Source organism: Copadichromis virginalis, linkage group LG6 (assembly GCF_057382275.1).
Source record: "Copadichromis virginalis isolate Kocher_CV1m ecotype Utaka linkage group LG6, C_Virginalis_male_GT1.1, whole genome shotgun sequence".
NCBI lineage: Eukaryota > Metazoa > Chordata > Actinopteri > Cichliformes > Cichlidae > Copadichromis > Copadichromis virginalis.
Window position 1 is genome coordinate 15,533,037 of NC_140623.1, and position 18,324 is coordinate 15,551,360.

Genomic DNA, 18,324 nt, shown 5'->3' on the forward strand with positions numbered 1-18,324 from the left:
GACATATAATCTAAGGCAAAAGGATAAGATAAGAAGAAGACCGATATGTTTGTAAAGCATTCAACGTCAGTGTTTATCTCCGCTAACTACAACTTTCTCCCTGTTATCTGCTTAGAAAGTGATTTCCCATGGCAAACTCAATTTCCCATGAGCGCCTGGGTGAGGACGCACATTTACGTTTCGACGCGATCTGAGCCCTGGTTGAGGCAGTCCAGTCAGAGGCCATATTGGAATATATGAAGTCGGCTTGCACTTTGATGGAACTGAGTGTCTGCCGTTTTGAGAGTCTCTATACTGCTATCCAGGATTTATACGCGAGTGATTGCAACAGGCATTCCACTTGAGACTCTGCTAAGTCTGGACGGCAAGTTGTCTCGCTTCTTTTATTGGGAAAAATGAGTCCAACCGATGCTAAACGGGGGGCTAAACGCAGGAAGAACAAGCGGGGCGGTGGCAGTAGCTGCAGTGCTGTCTGCAATACCAGCGGTGGCAAGGCCGGGGTTGCTTCGGCCCTGGGCTGTGAGGGAACAGCAGCACCTGCCTCTGTCGTCGGCTTTTTGACACCTGGCAGTGCAGGCAGCGGGAATATAGGATCCATCACGGGCATAAACGACGAGGTAAGAGTGTCACACTACTGGATGTCAAAACAGGGGCAAGCAGCTTGGAGCGTTATCAACGACACATCTGATTTGGGCCCGAGACTGATGCGAGGAAGGCAGCTAGCTAGCTAACTAACAAGTGCAACGTAGCTGGTAGTTAACCGGCTTAATCACAGCTAATAATAGTTGTTTATTCTTTGTGAAATAATCGCCAGCAGTTAAACAGTCCCCAGTGTAATATAACACACTGTCTTAAACGTCAGGCTAACTTACTAAAGTCTTGGCGAAATCCTAACACTACCATCGTTAGCTTAAGTTAAGAGGTCGTAGGTGTATCGACAACGATTTAGACACAATCAAGCAGTTGGTTGATCTAATATTCTTCTCTGTGTATGGCTAGCACAGGTATAGATTGGGCTGCTCGAATCAAAGTTATTCGGGAATAACATTAAGATTAACGTAGGTGGCTCAAAAGCCGCTATCACCTAGGTAAACACTGATGCTAGCTTATGCTAACAGTCAAGAGCACTAACAATCTCATCACTGTTTTTGCGTTTTTAAATTCCGAGTTTCCGTCGTTTTTTCTCTCTCTCTCTCTATTTCTCTAGTCTGTAAAGGTTTGAGTTTAACTTGGTCATATTTTCCAGAGGACCAGCTAAAGTACTCGACTACCTCCTCCACGTTAGCCTAATGAGCCCGTATACTTCAATACCACGATAGTGAAACTTAACAGTGAAATCTTAAGATGGTTAGCAAGCTTATTTACAAGATCGGAGATGTTGGTTAGCTTAATGGGTCGCGTAAATAACACTTGAGTGTTTTGTATTCTGCATCGAAGGGAACTATGTCCTGTCTGTGCTTCTGTGTACGTTTATTGTGCTTTTGTAGTTATTCTGGTCTCTCACGTAGAATGTGTGTGTGTGTGTGTGTGTGTGTGTGTTGTTTGTTTGGGATTAGTGATGTTACAGTATCAGATTTTCCGCTACAAGTGGGCAGAAGAATTCATGGTAACAACAATATCGCTGAAAATAAAGAAAAATACCCCTAGTCATACCAAGCTTCATTTATTTCATCGTAACTTTATTCATTTTAACTTTGTTAATTCACTGCTGCGCTAATAAGGTAAATGATATAAGAAATTTCTTGGCTAAACCATTATGGAAAACCAAATGTGACTACTTGGAGCCACTGCTGTTTTGTCTACTCTTTTTGTACACAAAATATCATGAAGCTTAAACAAAGACCGGTCATTCAGTCAGGCCTATGCTAAACAGGAGAAACACCTGTGAGTCATAGTGCAGGAGCTAGTGTTAGCTTGAAAAACTGTCAAGACAACGGTAATTAAATTAAAAATTAATTCCTCAAAGTAATACCAGTCTATCTGCACCTATCTCAGTGACTCAGCCTCGCTCTATCTCAGTGTGTGAGAGAAACACAGAGAAAGAAAAACCAATGCTGTTAGCACTAAACACCTTACTTTAGTCATCCATAAAGTAAGCATACACTGTCTAGTACGTGTTTATATACTATATAGTGCAAGGTGACAGTATAGCAGTTACTAAAAAGAAGAGAGCCTTGATATAAACTGGATTCCTAGTTGTTCAGGTCATTTACAATATGTTTATGTGCATGTTTTACTGCAGCATTCATTTTTATTTTTAAATGTCAGTTATTACTAATGCTTAACAGTACATGCACAGATAGCCAGCTTGTTTTTCTCATAGCACCGATTACTACCATGGTGGTTTGTGTCAGCCTGCAGCAGCAACAGTAATTTGTCGTTTAAGTTTACATAACATGAAACTGCTTGAATTTAATCCTTTAGTCTAAATGATCAGTTACGACTCCTTTTCTGCCAGTCTGTGCATGGCTAGATAGAGATTATGTTTTGCTATAATTTTTCTGAGTTGACTCCTTAAATGTGCGTACATCATTTTTGGGCACTTTTGTTTATAGGTTTTCTGTGTATGCAGTGTGTACTGGTGTGAACCTATGAGAGGTTTATCAGTATAAATATATATGCAGTCGAATATAAAACCCAGAAAATAATACAGAAAACATTAGAAGCTTTGAGGTGTAATATAGAAACTGTGTCATCACTTAGTGTAATTGATCACTTGCATAAATAGAAAGGGATGAGTTCATTGTAAACTATGAGCTGTTTTGTGTCCATCAGGTCAAAGTGAACAGCGGCGTTACACCACAGTTTACAGAAGGACCGGTGAATGCTGACTTCTCTGGAGTCCTTCAGGTAAAGTACAGTCAAGGGTTTCTGAATCCACTCAATGATACAGAACCTTTGTCGCTCAAAGACATGTCCAGTTTACCAGAATAATACACACCTTGACAATAGAACTGTGTGTATGCTAAATGGTGGAAACCCACTCAAGATTTAAACATTCAGTGTTTCTGTTAATTCAGTCATTTTTAAGTATGGAACTTATTCATATTCGGTAGGACTTGCCTCAGTTATTCATACATTCAGATGCTCCAGCATTTGTATTTTTTATTTTTTTAACAGTAGGGTTTAAGTGTTGATAACTGCCTTTTTTTTTTCCTGATTACTAATGACGTTATTCCTCAGAATTCAAATCCATACAACACACATCACGAACATGAACTTGAACAAGGAACGAGGAAATATATGTATGAAATGTACTGTTTATCATAGAGAACCCAACTGATTGATCAGTGAGCAGATATTGTCTGCAAATATTTGCTTTTTTCGCTGATCTTTTATAATAATAATAATAATAATAATAATAATACATGGATAAATAATATATAAATGGAAATTAAAAAGGTAAGGAAGAAGGGTGAGAAATGCCTTTCAACTATGTTATGAGAGTTGGCGTTGCATAGTTTGTCCAACAGAGGGCACTTTACAACTCTCCTGTTTGTTGTGTGAAACACTACACACTGATTAGGAGCAGTTGGATACAACGCAAATGAGTAAATGATTAACTAACATGTGTCACACAATGTTCAGCTACTTTCTTACACTAATTTAAAAAAAAAAAAAAAAAAAAGAATTTACAATATCGACACCTGAGTTTGAGAATGTGATAATTTAAGAAGGCGGAAACATAGGATTCTGAAATTCATACCATAGCTGTACTAGGAGGCCATATCATGTTTGGATAGATGCTGATATTCCGTTAAGTGTAAAGCTGCCCCGCTCTAACCCAGAGTACTCACTGAGTCACAGTCTCCAGGAGTACACGTTTAAAATGTAGCTGAAATAGATGGAAGTCAACCTTCTTCTTAAAATCCCATAGCCATCCCACCCACCGTCACAAGCAGTCAGTGTGTATATCATTAATTGAAGCCTCTAGCTTCTAATTACGTGTTTGTGCCCCTCTGTGGTTCACGCACTGAAAGGACTCTGTGTTAAAGTTCCTGTGATTTAATGAAGTACAGCGGGCCTGTTCAAACAGCTGTTGTACCTGGAGTACATTGGGTTGTGAATGTTAGATTGGTTAGCAGTTCAAGTGATCACAAACTTGAGTTTTCCTCTAAAATAACATCTGTATTATTATTATTATTATTATTATTAGAAGAAAAAATAACCTGCTTTTATTTATTCCCTTAAGTAATAAATGACAACAGCCACTGCATTTCTATCTAGGGGATTTTAATCAAACACAGTGACTTCATGTAAACTAATATATTTTTCTTTCCCACCACAGACCCCATTCACATTTGGCCTGAACCAGCGAGCGCCCTACACTGCTGGTGATCGCTGCCTCTTGTGTCGATGTGAGCGTAAAGACACTGTCGTGCCTTCAGAGGCAAGCATCTCAGGCCAGAACGGTACGGCACAGCCTGCCAAGACTCCCAGTGCTCTACAGCTGCCTCTGTGGGTGTGCTCTGACTGCAGGCGCACAGTGGAGAAGGAGGACCGACATACTACTCTAGAGCAGTCTTTAGGGGTAAGTCACATGAGTGTGAAGAGAATTAAAGTTATAAAGAGTTTGTGCATGGAGAGAGAGTGCTGCGTGTCAAGCCTTTGCTCGATTCCGCCGTTCAGTCGGTTTTCTGGCTCAACACGGATGCCACATATCTGCAGTTTAACGTGCACAGCTGCGGTCTTTCAGTGGATGATGCAGCTCCTGCGTTCACCTGGCACTGCTGGTTCTGTGCCAGAACGGCTGAAACAGATGCAGCCACCGTGAGCAGCAGCTGCTGCTGTAAGAACGTAATGATGGAAGCAGAATAATACGATTGCACAAGCTTGAATTGATTCAACGAGGTAGCGACTTCTAGAAGCTTCAGCTTGAAATGTGCACTTTTTCAATTTTTCAGGTACATTAATTAAACAAAAAGTATCTCAGTGGATGAAATGCTTTTGATATATAATAAATGGTACATAAAAATGTAGTTGTGATTATGGCATTAGCTGCATCTGTATCTAAAAATGAAGGAACTAATTATAAAAATCATAATGATTTAAGTCTTTATTTTAACACGTAGTCACATTTAATACTCCTAATGATTAATTAAGAAAATAAGTGGCAGTGTTGCTGTTGTCGTCTTAATTAGTTTTCTCTCTTTCTCCTCTGCACACCCAAGTGTGGCTGAAAATATCCTCTCAGGCCTGTGTTGTAAGATGACGTGTGTTTGAGTGTGCGCTCCAGTTACTCTGTATATAAAGAGCTTCTTTATGACCGACTGCCTGTGGAAAAATCTTGTGATTTGAAATCAGTGGGGTTTTTTTTTTTTTCTCCCCCTATAATACAAAGTGACTTTTTATTTTCCTGGTTGAATGTGTGTAGGAGTGATTATTAGTTGTAATTAATAAAAGCACTTTTGTACAGACAAATTTACAAAGGCAGCGACTCGACTTTGTTTCCGTTCTTGCAAATTCTAAAAGAAATTTTGCTTTTTATTTGTAGGCAGGTGGTAAGATTGCGCCTACATTTTTGTTCTTCATCCAAAGTCTCAGTCTGAGTTGCTTTTGAAAACTCCCAAACGTTTGTTTTTTGGAGCTCAGTCCTATGTTTTCTTAGTTGTTGGTGCGTTAGCCTTGGATGGTGGTCTTGGGTTTGGCTTCCTCTTAAATGTATTGTTAAATGCATCCTAACTGCAGGGGCGTGCTCTGCTGACTCACAGCATTATGGTCCTGTAGTCAAGGGGCCCAAGCAACTGGAGAGCTTTTATTTTGAAATAGCTGCAGAAAAGAAAATTTGCACATATATTCTCTATCTAGTCTGCCACATGCTGTGCTTTTTCTGGTGATGAGTGAATGATGGTGTGACATTATAAGTCAGTTCTCACAGTGGTTTGCTGATCTCGGCCCTGATGCTTGTCAATTGTAACTGTAACTTTTCTCTAAACAAAAAAAGACTGCACTGTGTGCTCATCCCAGTTGTAGTTACTGTCCAACACGTTATAAACGTAAATAGGCTGAGCGTCATGTGGTGCTGGACATATCAGAGCAGTCATTTTCAGGGCCTTGTAGCTGTCACAGTGTCCAGAGCCAGATCCATGAGATGATCAGAGATTATTTTATGACAAGCCACAGCTGAAGAGACTGAAGAGGAATCAACTGAAATGATTAAAAATGCTCTTAAATACAGAGAAGTGATTGACATTCATATTATATGTTAGCACATTATTTTCAGCTTTCTGGACAGCCGTGCGACATGCCCAGTGTCACCATCGGCTCCTGAAAAATGATCAGCATCACAGTAAACTAATAAAAATGTTTCTGGATTTGTTCAATGCCTTATTGTGATGTCTTTGTTTTCCTTCATAATGCCTACAGAGTCAGGACTTTCTTTTGCACATGCCTGTGGGTAATGGAAACTTGGGCCAGGAGGCAGCCACAGGGGACAGACTGACCACTGCTGCGCCTACTCTACCCATGCTTCCTGCCCCGGACCTCACCACGCCGATGCCTGCTGATACAGTGTGCAGCTGCGAAGCTTGCAACGAGAGGCGGTCAGTTCAGGTTGACTCTTTGATTCCTTGCGTTTTTGTTTTTGTTTTGTTTTTTTCACTGATTCTTAATGAATTTGTGGGAATTACAGGGAGATCTCTGCCGAGTCGGAGAGGGAGTCGCAGCAGCTGCAGAACCACTGGTCGGAGCTTCGCTACCTGGTGCGCTACATCTACAGACAGACGGGAACGCCACTTGCAGATGACCACGACCAGCCTCTAGAGAGAGACAAGGAGGGCATGAAGGAGCTGGTGGACAGGTATGACCACGACCAGAAATCCTGCCTCTCTTTCTCAGGTCTTTCTTTCAGGGGCTTTCAGGGGTGTGTTTGGCCACTAGAGGTCCCTGTTAACAGGGAGCTTCTCTGAAAACAACCAGAGGCGTGGGAGCCTTTGCGCTGATGTCAACAAACTGAAACTGCTGCCTTGTTTTGTTTTGGGTTTTTTTGTTTGTTTTTCCAGTGTATTTGAACAAGTCCACAGGCCTGTAAAAAGCCTATTGGATTACTTAATATGATGTAATTGAGGAAACTATGTGACTCACATTGGGAGATTTTAAACTGTACAGACAGTGTTACAAGAGAAAGAAGAGCTTTACGTGCTGGTAGCATCAATAGATGGGGAATTTTTTTTTCTTTTCCCACATTATGTTCATTGTTTTTCTCCCGCAGACTCTGTGAAAAGGATCCCTATCAGCTCTACCAGCGGTTGGAGCAGCAGGCTCGGGAATACGTCTTGGAAATGAAAGTGCGTCTATTGAAGCACCTTTCTGCAGGTTCCAAGAACACGGGACCACCTGGGACCATAGCTGCAGCCCAAGGTCCTCCTCAAGCCCACCAGTTCATCTCACTTTTGCTGGAGGAATACAACGCCCTCTGTCAAGCTGCACGAACCATCAGCAGCTTCCTGCTCACCCTGGTTCGTCCGAGTGTTGTTCCCCCACATACAATAACACGTTTGACATATTCATCGCATTCTTAACTTTATTTCCTTTTTTTTTTTTTGCTCTTCCCCAGGAAAATGAGCACCTCCAGAAATTTCAGGTGACCTGGGAGCTGCACAACAAACACCTTTTCGAGAATCTGGTTTTCTCCGAACCGATCTTACACAGCAGTTTACCGGCACTCATTGCACAGCTTAGGTAAGACGTCACTTCTATTTAAAGGAAGACTCTATGACTAGACGCTCATCGTGATGATTTGATTGCTAATAAAGACCCAAATTGCACATTACCTTCTCAGATGCTGCCTTTGAACAAGCTTCCACAGTACTGAGCCATAAGCCAGCAGGCTTATCCCTAATCCCTATTTGGTTTTTTTTGCTTTTGTTTTCTTTCCACAGGCATGGCACAGCTTCCCATGATTCATACAGTGAAGATACGTACAGGACGTTATTAGAGAGCTACCAGCAACTGCAGCAGGAGATGGCTTCAGTGGCCGCTCAGTGGCAGGATTGTGAGAAGAGGATTGATGACTATGTGGATGAACAGGTACGCAGGGCAGTAAAAGAATGTCTTGTGTAACGCTCATGTTCAGTACAGAGAATAATAAATTGTGTAACATGTTTCTTTTGTAGATGCTTTTTAAGGTGGAGGGTCAGAATATTACCAACCAAAGAACAGAGCCACACAAGTCTTTAATTAGCAAAAATGTAAGTGAAATGAAAACTCTGTGTGACTGTTTAGATATTTTTTTTCAGTCTTTGATTTGTGAAGCTTCTAAAGTCTTTGTTGATTCTTACTATCTGCCTGTTTCCAGACTTTAAAGACAAAGCAGGGAATGCTGAAAGAGGACTGGGAATTCTTTAAGCAAAGAAGGTTTATAGAAGAACAGGTACGGCACATGATTATGACGCTGTCATTTTACAATGGAGTTTTACAGTTGTGTCCTTCAAAGCGCTGTAATGGTTTCTGTTTTTGTTTTTTTGTAGTTACCCAACAGTAAGAAATCCCCCACCGGAGATAACAACTTCACAGACACAATGAGAATGCTGTCATCTCGTCTGAGTATTCCAGACTGTCCAAACTGCAATTACAGAAGAAGGTGAGCTGTCAGGATTCAGTGGCTTGTCCCTGTCTGGCCTGGGATTACGTTACTCTTAGTCCAGTGAATTTCAGAAATAATTCAAATTATCTTCACAGGGGGAAAAAAAAAAAGGATAACATGTATAAAATAAGTGAACAGACTGGTTATGTTTAGTTGTGAAGAAATTAAATGAACCCCCCTCTACTTGCTGGTATTATTATTATTATTATTATTATTATGTGCAAAAGTCTTGAGCAATTTCTTTATATTTTGCTTCCAAGGAGCCAGAATTTATTTTCTTTTTTTTTTGTGGGCTCGTGCAATAGTTTAAGTCTTTTTCAGGCTTTTTCAGTGCAGTCCTTGTACCTGACCATTTTCAGAGGTTTCTTTTCTTTCTGTTAGCCACCTAACACTGACCTATGAATCATTCCAGCATAAGAACTCAAAGGATGAAACAGTGTTGTCTACACATAATGCGATTTCTATTAAAAATGATAAGATAACAGTTTGAAGGTCTAAACTGGTGTCTTTGCAAAAACAAAGCACATCTCTACATGCTGTGTAGGGTGTCCTGAGAAATTTTGAGAGGGAAAAAAATGCAGATGAAAAGCGTCTGAAAGTCATGTCCTTACGGAGTAGAAACCAATCCAGCAAAGATCTGACACTGTAACCATTTATTGTTTACTGTAGCCTGGTTAGAAATGATGTTGGTGGAAGGGTGGCTATCAAGAAGCCATTCTTAAGGAAGGGAGAAATGGGGAGCCAAGGCTGAGGTATGCCAAATTACACAAGAGGTGGTCTGAAAATCAGCAGTGACATGAGGTGAGGGTCATGTCACTGGTGTGGCTCAAGACTTTTGTCACTTTGCTATAGAACCTATTTAAAGATGGGAGAGCGAGATGTCAACATGTGATGTATTGAAGACCATTTTCCGCCATTAAAAAAGCCACTTAACTCATTTGACTGTATGGGAATTGTCTTTTTAAAATACTTCATGTAAGAACTTTACTGAGAGAGTCCTGTAATCAGTATCACAATATAAATTTTGTCTCAACTTTTTTCAACAGGTGCACATGTGACGACTGTAGCCTCTCTCACATCCTAACGTGTGGCATAATGGACTCTCCTATCGCTGAAGACCTCCACATCAAACTACCCATGCAAGGGGATCCTCCCCGGGACTTCTTGGCAGGGGTGCACCCTCCTAGCCTCTCTTCCGGCAGTTCAGCATCCGGCTCCAACTCCAGTTCTCCCATCACCATCCAGCAGCATCCGAGACTCATTCTGCCTGAAGGAGACACCAACACTTTGTAAGTCATCTATTAGTATTTTCCCCAATCTTAGCGTTAACATAAAAATAAGTGCTATTAAAGTGGAACTGATATTTCGATAAATAGTCTCTTCTTCTTCCTGACTTCTCATTTCTCTCTTGTTGTAGCATTAGCGATGATGACGAAGTGCCTCCATTGTCCAGTAAGTTTGGGGACATGTACCCTATGAGTGGTTATGAGGACAACAGTATGGTGACTGCTGCTGTGAACGGTCTTCATAACGACATCAACGGGGAAGGTGAAAACGTGGCGCTAAAGACAGGGGTGAGTCCTCTACAGCCCCCAAAAAATGCCCAAGATTAGCTGTGAATTTCCCTGCCGGGTTTCTGGATGATGAAGCTGCAGTTCATTATGAGTGGGTTACGGGTAATTTGGGAAATGTTTTGTCCTCACATACTAATTCAGTCTTTGTTCTGCACCTCTCTGTGTCAGTCTCCTCGCATTACCAGCAGCAGCAGCTCATCGGAGGGTGACGAGGAGGAAGCTAATAGCGAGGGTGGTGGGGAGCCCCCAGGGCAGCAGGAACAGCTTTCCTCAGGAAAGACCAATAGTCCTCCACCCTCCTACAACCACCAGCAGGTATTTATACAAATACAATGAGCCTTCATTCGTCTTCCTTTAAGGGCCATATGCTCAGACGCACTCATTGTGTGACGAGAGATCTAAAAATACTGATCACAGAACAAGAATGTTCTTTGTTGCTGTGGGTCCCGGGGTTATCGCAGGAGCGTGTTTTTTTTTTTTTTTTTTTTTTGTTTTTTTTTTTACATGAATTTAAATTTTGTTTTAATTTTTCTTTTTTTTGTTATAGCTTAGACTGGGTTTGCTCATTTCAGTTTCAATGTGGTTCCAGTAGTTTCAGTATTAATTTGAGTTGCTAGTCCATTATAATATGAGTGGTATTACTATACAAACACTAGACGTGGTCATCTGTGCATCAGTGAAAGTCCCCTTATACTCTTTGTGTGGATTAAAGACTAGAAGACATTTGCTATTTATTTTATTTGTTCGTTTGTCTTTTAAAGTCTATAACTAAAGCTAATGCCACACTTATCTGGCCACGATCCTTGCCACCTCCAGGTACAGCTGTTACTGACGAAACGAGGTGCTTTATTTGCAGGGCAGGGTATCCGTGTATCCGTGTATCCGTGCAGTGGCACTGATGAGACCTGAACCACTTTACTAATGTTCATGTGACACAAAAAGCACATCAGTTTAATTCTGATGTAAGAGTGGAGATAAAAACTTGGTAGTGTAGTCACACTAATTTAAAATAATAATAATAATGAAATCCTCGATGGAGCTGAATTGGAAAAATGAACTCCACTACTACATTCTGATACATGATTTAGCTGTTATTACTCTTTTAAATCAACGTGTTTCAAACCTATATTACCCCCACCCTCAGGCAGAGCAGGTCCAGCATGCCTGCGAGTGCCACGTGTGCAACCAGGACCCCAGCTCTTCCACCCTGGGCCCCGCCACGTGTTTGCCCCCTAGTCGGCTCCACGCTGCGCCTCCTCCCCCCGCTGTTGGACACCAATTCTTCACAGACAGCAAGACCCCCCCTGCACACCCCGCCCTCCACTTGTACCCACACATCCACGGCCACTTGCCCCTACACAACTTCTCCCGGCCCCTCCTGCACCCCACACTCTACCCACCAAGCCCACCTCTCACACACAACAAGGTGAGGATAACAAGTTTTTAGAGGTAGACGTAAGTTGTATTCTTCCGATCAGTATGTAGAATTCTAGCATTGAAAGTGTCTTTAAGGGGAAAATTGATTCATTTCCTTATCACTGGGGATTTTTCTTTTTTTAAGGTTCCAAGAACAATCCTAAGATTAGTTGTACGCTAGTTTCATTTAGTGTCACTGCAGTTCCTTTTTTCTGCCACAAGGGGACAGACTGAACCTAAACTAGGGGAAGGGGGGAAAAAGCAAAAAGAACAGAGCAGTCCTGAACTTTGTGCCAAACTCAAACCTGTTCATCTCATTATTCCCTTACTAATCACATTTTTTTCCCACCTTAAGCCTCTGCCCCCCAACCCTATATCAAACCACTCGGCGGCCAAGCAGCCAGCCTTCAGTGCGTCTTTACCAGAGCATGTATACCAGAACTGCTTCGGCGGTGCGGGCAGTGCAGGTGACTGGAACAGCTCTCTGCAGTGCCTCTCGCTCAAGTTTGAGAATTTATGGGACGCTGCTGTGATGAAGAGCTGGAATCCGTCTGTGCTGTTGCCCGAATCGCTTCCAGGTGAGCCGCCCTGGCACGGCACAAATCACCAATCATATTGAAATCATTTAAAAAGAATCGTTAAGACAATGTCTTCCCTTATGTTTTGTCCTAACCCAACAGGTGATATGCTTGGACCACCACTTGCTGATGTCCCCCTCCCTCCAACATCATCTATTTGCCCCCAAGGGGAACATGCCTCACTGCCCACGCCTCTGCCCCCTTCCTCGTCTTCTTCCTTGTCATCATCTTTGTCGTCATCCTCCTCGTCCTCATGCTCCTCTTCAGAAGCCAAAGAGCAGAAGAAGACCGGCGGCAAGAAGAAGTGTCTCTACAATTTCCAGGATGCCTTCATGGAGACGAATCGAGTGGTGATGGCTACCTCCGCCTCCACGTCCTCAGTGTCCTGCACTGCTACCACTGTCCAGTCAAGTAATAACCCACCCATCCACCTAGCATCTAAAAGACCCAACTCTTTAGGTAATATAGGAAGTAGGAGTAGTGGTTAGGTTTGTACTGATGGGGCTTTTTTGTTATTAAAATGATGGGACACTCAAACAATTTAACACCTACAGTTAAAAGGGACTCGTTGTGGTCGTCTCCACCGCCGTATTTTATTCTCGTACCCCAGCTCTGTGTTATTCATACATCAAAATATTTTTGGGTGCAGCCCCTCGGTCCATCAATTGTTTGAAACAAACCATTTTAGCTTCCTCTATTTAAACTGCCTTTCTTTTAATTGGCTGAAAAAAGGTGGTTAGACCTACTCAAACAAAACAACCATCTGACGGCTGTGGATGCTGTGCTCACAGGTATCATGTCGGATGTCTTTGGTATTATGCAGAGGCAGAAATGGAAGAAACTGAGCGTTTAGGGGTCTGAAACCGGAGTTTTTGACTCACGGGGAAACTTGTCAGTGTGTATTGTGCATCCTTCATTGTAAGAGTACATATTTAACTAATTGATAAGTCCCCTTGAAAATTTGGGTGTGTCATCAGTTTTGATCACATACAAATTTTGCTGTCACTGATAGCTTTTATTCAGCAGGATAATTATTCATTTTCTCTATTATAGTGGGTTTTTTTTATGGTATTTATTACCTCTTTGACCTTTCCAAATATTAAAGCACATGGGAAGGATGCCTATTCTTTTATATTTTTCTCAGTGTTAACTGTAGCAAGCATGTTTTACTATGCAAGGTTTGCTACTGTGTCTATGCTTGAATGCACAGTTAAGAATTGACAGAATGGTGAATTCAAATCTTATGTCCACACATTCATCAATTACTCAGATAACCTGGAGTAAAGTGTAAATTGTGTTTTATTCTGAAATGTCTGGTCGTTGTATTGTGGTGAAATGAATGATGTGGCTTGAGATAGAGAGATATATATATGAGGTCGATCTAAGTTTAGATGAGCAAATATAAATATCAGCGTTATAATTCATATTCAAAAGGTCATCAAGCTGAAACTGCGTTGCGCTGGTTTAGAAGAAGTGGTATTGACGTGCGAAGCATGCGTCAGCAACACTTGGCTTGTTTGTTTTCCTGTCTGGAAGCTCTGAACACGATCATGTTGTTTTTGATGATGTGGGGATTTTTTCTTTTGTGTATTTTGTTAATGTAAATATTGTAATTCTGGCCATTTTCCCTCCCTTCTAGATGACGTATTTCACAATCTAGGTAAAGAGGACCACAGGCAACCCACTCCAACCACCCCTAGAAATGGCTCCACAGGACTTACCTCCCTCCCTCCTCTCTCGGGGCCCCCGCTCCCTCCAGCACCCACTGCGCACCTTCCGATAATAGGATCACAACCCTTCCCAAAAATGGCCACTCCAGCTCCAGACTTTGCAGACTCCCACCAGGGTCATTGCCTCCCACCCACAGAACCTCTGGCCACCTCAATGGATGGGCCCATCAGTGCCCCACCCAGCGTCTGCAGGCAAGTTTGCTGTCTGATTTCACAGGAAAGATTATTTATCTTATTTCTTTTTTGTCGCAGCAATCCAAACTGAATTTAAAGTACTGAAACATGAAAACATTATTTATTTCAGTGATCCTGACTGTGAAGGCCATCGCTGTGAAGGGAATGGGGGGTACGAGCATCCGCCATATGATGGAGAGGAGAGTCAGGACGAGGACAGCTGCTCGGAGCACAGCTCTTCCACCTCCACATCCACCAACCAGAAAGAAGGAAAGTACTGTGACTGCTGCTACTGCGAATTCTTCGGACATGGCGGGGTAAGACATGCATGTTTATGCAAACACATTGACCTCAGATTAACATCTTGTTGGTGTTTTTTTTTTTTTTTTTTTTTTTTTTTTGCTTTTGTTGTTGTTGTTGTTTTTTCCAAATGATTCATTTATTTTTATTTTCCTCCTCCGTACCCTCATTGATTGCGACACCCTTTGTTTTATTCACAGCCCCCAGCTGCTCCTACCAGTCGAAACTATGCAGAAATGAGGGAGAAGCTTCGCTTACGTCTGACAAAACGCAAAGAGGAACAGCCGAAACGCGAGGAACAGCAGCCGGTGATAGAAAGAGATGGAGGGGTGGAGGACCACAGGCGGGTGGAGGACCTGTTGCAGTTTATCAACAGTGCTGATAGTAAACCCGCTTCCAGTTCTAAGGCAGCAAAACGAGCAAGGCACAAACAAAAGAAGGTAACTACCTGCTGATCAGGCCAGAGGCCTTTTTGAAATGAACCACTTTCCTAGAATACTTGGAAATATAGCACTCAGTGGTCTTTATTCTTATTATTTTTTTATGAGTCAGAGTTGTCAGTACACTAATAGTAAATGTCTGTGTGCTTCAGATGGAAGAGAAGGCCCGTCTGGAGGCGGAGGCCCGCGAAAGGGAGGAGCAGCAGTTGTTGGAGGAACAGCAACGGCGACAGAGGCAGGAAGAGGAAGAAGCGCTTCAAAAAGAACTGCTCCGACTGCAGGAGCTGCAGCAACATCGCGCTGCCAAAAAGAAAAAGAAAGAGAAAGCAAAGGAAAATACCGCTCCCCCTCACAACAATCCACAGCCCCTTAAACAGACAGCTCAGAACGTCTTAGATAATCTTCAGAATGGAAAGTCACAGCTGCTTCAAACTCTCATCCGCCTCCCTGACCAGAAGGAACCCAGATTTGACTCACTACCCCGGCCCCATTTACAGCACAGCCCAAACTGCGCTGCTGAAAAGGGGTTTACCGCTGAGACCAACATCCCCAATTCTCCACCTGACCTCCTCAACGGCACCTCCTCTCTACTCGAGGTCAGCAGTAAATCTAAGGGTAAGCAGTCCGCTAAAGTGCCCACCTCTGAGGCTGCTGTAAAGAAAGCCCCAGAGTTACCCAAGAGCTCCGATGCGCCTGTAAAGCTCGCTAATGGCGCTACCACTACAACAGACACCAAAGCAATGCGAACTAGGCCCGTTGAAGCCCTCGCTCCTCTCCCAACCAGTGAACCCCAGAGGGAGGAAAGGAGCAATAACAGAAGTGCCAGCGGTAAAAGGCAGCAACACCAACCTCTAGCCCAAACAAAGGAAGACAGGATAAGCCCCCCTGTGTCAAACCCCTCTCCGTCTCCCCCTCCAACCTCCCAGTCCGAACAGACCCAGCAGAACGGCAAACCTCCGACCGCAGAGTCCCCACAGCCCAAAGGCAAGACCAAGAAGAGCAAGAAGAAGAAGGCGGACAAGATGAACAGCTCGATAGGTTGGTTTTAATCTTCTGTGTGTACAAGTCCGGACTACCCTGTCCTGCTGCTAAAGTCGGAACAACAAAGTGTTCTGCATTGTTTTCCTTTGTCTCCTGGATGTTCTGTAATAAGCAAGGTTTGATCACCATGAGCAAGTGCTAGGGAGTATTTCTTAATCCAGCTTTGCTGTGATCCCAAACTCGGACGTGCTGTGAAATGTTAAAGCACCTTGGAAACGTAATCCTGACAGATTAGAACCAGGAAAATGTGTATGAGACCAATGAGAGATGAATTTTTCTGTGTATGTATATATGAAAATGTTTTATTTTTATTTTAGATGATGTATTCCTGCCCAAAGACATCGACCTGGATAGCACTGAAATGGATGAAACGGAGAGGGAGGTGGAGTACTTCAAAAGGTGCGTTTGACCAAATTCTGGAGGAACACTACTAAAATGTGTTCTTCCCTACCTCAAAGGCCTAATGTCAGCTTTCTTCCTTCTTTTCTCTCTTTTCCAGATTTTGCTTAGACTCTGCCCGGCAGACCCGTCAACGGCTATCCATCAACTGGTCAAACTTTAGCTTGAAGAAAGCTACGTTTGCTGCACATTGAGGGTGTTTAGTGAGTGACTGTCAGGACAGAATCAGTACCTTAACAGCTATACAAACCCAACCCCGACCCTCCACTTATCCCTTTACTTCCACCCAACTGTTATCCTCCTGGAACTTCTCCCGCTGTGCCCAAATCACACCCACGCTGCCTTGCTTTGTTCTTGTCACTGTGTGGTTCCAACACAGACCCATCTGGACTGATCCACCTGCAGAAATAAAAAGAAATGAAATGACACAGAATCACAAAATGCTACTCTACATCTGATTAATTTTTCCTGCCTGCTTGTGTGCTTCTAGTCTGAGTTGGGCATTTCTCTTGACTGAAAAGGAAAAAAAAGAAAAGAAAAAAAAAAAAAGCCATGGTCTGAAATTATTTTCTTATATTGGCTTAACTGTAGTCAAAAGATGCTTATTATGTCTGGAAGGTTTCCTTAAAAAAGAAAAAGAAAAAAGAGAGACAATGGAAACTTAAAAAAAGCGAGAAATGTAATGAATTAAAAGCTGTATTTGACATATTGTGGCTTACTATCCCATCGTTTCCTGTTCCTAGCACGGCCTCTCATCACACGATTGACAAGGGAGCTTGGTTAGCTGGTTTCCACTCTCCCAAACCCTCCCCCCACCCCACCAACTACTTCCACCTTATTTCACAGAAAGGAGGAAGGCGTAATACTTGACATTGTTCTTTTTTTTTTTTGGTTTTTAAGTTCTGTTTAACAAACTGTTGAGTAAACGTGTACCAGTTACAGTTTATGTTTTCTTTATTTTGACCTGTAGCCAGCTTGTATCAGAATACTTTCAGAATGAAATTGAAAAAGAACAATACTCACACTATCAGTCTGTTATAGAGTGTATATTGTATTAACACTAAAGCCAAACTGGCTACTTTTAACATATTGTTAAGTAATATTAAATCTTGTCTTTCTTTTTTGAAAGATGGAATACAGTAGTATGGCAGGATTATGTGTCTTGTGTCACATCTTATTTCCTACATACGGTAAAAAAGCCAAACCAAAATGTCAAAAGACGTACATACATTTACAGATGCAGTTCACGATATGTGAAGCTACTGTTAGCAGCCAGTTAGCTTAGTGTAAACAAGGAAATGGGGCAGCTTTGCCTCGCTGGGTCCAGCGGTTATAAAAATGCACCTGCCTGGTGAGTACACATTTGGTCGGGACATAGAGTCATAGTATAATGAGAACGCACACCCTGTCGCTTCTAAGCTTTTATGTTTAAAAATAATAATAAATAAAACAGATTCATAGTGGATCTTAAAATTACATAAATACAATCTTCGATGAACATGTTACACAGCGTCACTGTTTTAACTATATTTGAGCTAAAATGCAGAAGCAGTGTGTGGAAAAACCTAAGTACACCTCATGACTCAGTAGATGTGGAACCATCCTGGTGCCTGAATGTTGTCAGTCTCTCGTTCAAGTTTGTCGTATGGACCGCGACAGACTCATTGTGGAACAGTTTTGGACATTCTCTTCTTTACAATGTTACTCCAGTTCATTCATCCTTACAATGCCTAGAGCCTGACTCACCATCCCTCTACAACCGTGCCAAACACCTCCATTTGACCAAGCCACATTTTTTATTCTAATTTTTATGCTGTCGTGAACATTACCACTTAGCACGTTAGCTGAGGTCTGTTAGGAGATGTAGCTCCTGGATTTATTGCAGTTTCTTTGAACTTGGGGTGAATTGGTTTCACTATCCACTCCTGGGAATACTCAAAACTGTCTTGTATGATTTTATACTTATACTCTAGAATGATGGACTTGGACTCACCAGATCAATAAGCAGCAACAGCTGCTTCTTTAAGATATTTGCTTGTGTTCACGCAGACCTGAATGTCTTAAATCAGCAAAAATGTCAAAACTTGT

The 18,324-nt window shown here is 42.2% G+C and overlaps 1 protein-coding gene across 2 annotated transcripts; it reads left to right on the forward strand.

The window, feature by feature from the left end:
- Positions 1-225: 225 nt before the first annotated feature.
- Positions 226-17,389, forward strand: fam193a (family with sequence similarity 193 member A). Of its 2 annotated transcripts, none has more exons than XM_085458897.1 (23): positions 226-617; positions 2,776-2,850; positions 4,289-4,531; positions 6,367-6,542; positions 6,632-6,799; positions 7,211-7,457; positions 7,556-7,680; positions 7,881-8,028; positions 8,115-8,189; positions 8,297-8,371; positions 8,469-8,581; positions 9,631-9,873; positions 10,002-10,158; positions 10,327-10,473; positions 11,303-11,584; positions 11,930-12,152; positions 12,255-12,611; positions 13,792-14,074; positions 14,187-14,373; positions 14,557-14,796; positions 14,949-15,834; positions 16,155-16,236; positions 16,337-17,389. In XM_085458897.1, the coding sequence occupies exons 1-23, from the start codon at positions 396-398 to the stop codon at positions 16,428-16,430; spliced, it is 4,848 nt and encodes a 1,615-aa protein (XP_085315023.1). In that variant the 5' UTR covers positions 226-395; the 3' UTR covers positions 16,431-17,389. The 2 variants fall into 2 exon arrangements, with proteins under 2 accessions (XP_085315023.1, XP_085315024.1); XM_085458898.1 differs by having other exon boundaries at positions 12,255-12,563.
- Positions 17,390-18,324: the final 935 nt, after the last annotated feature.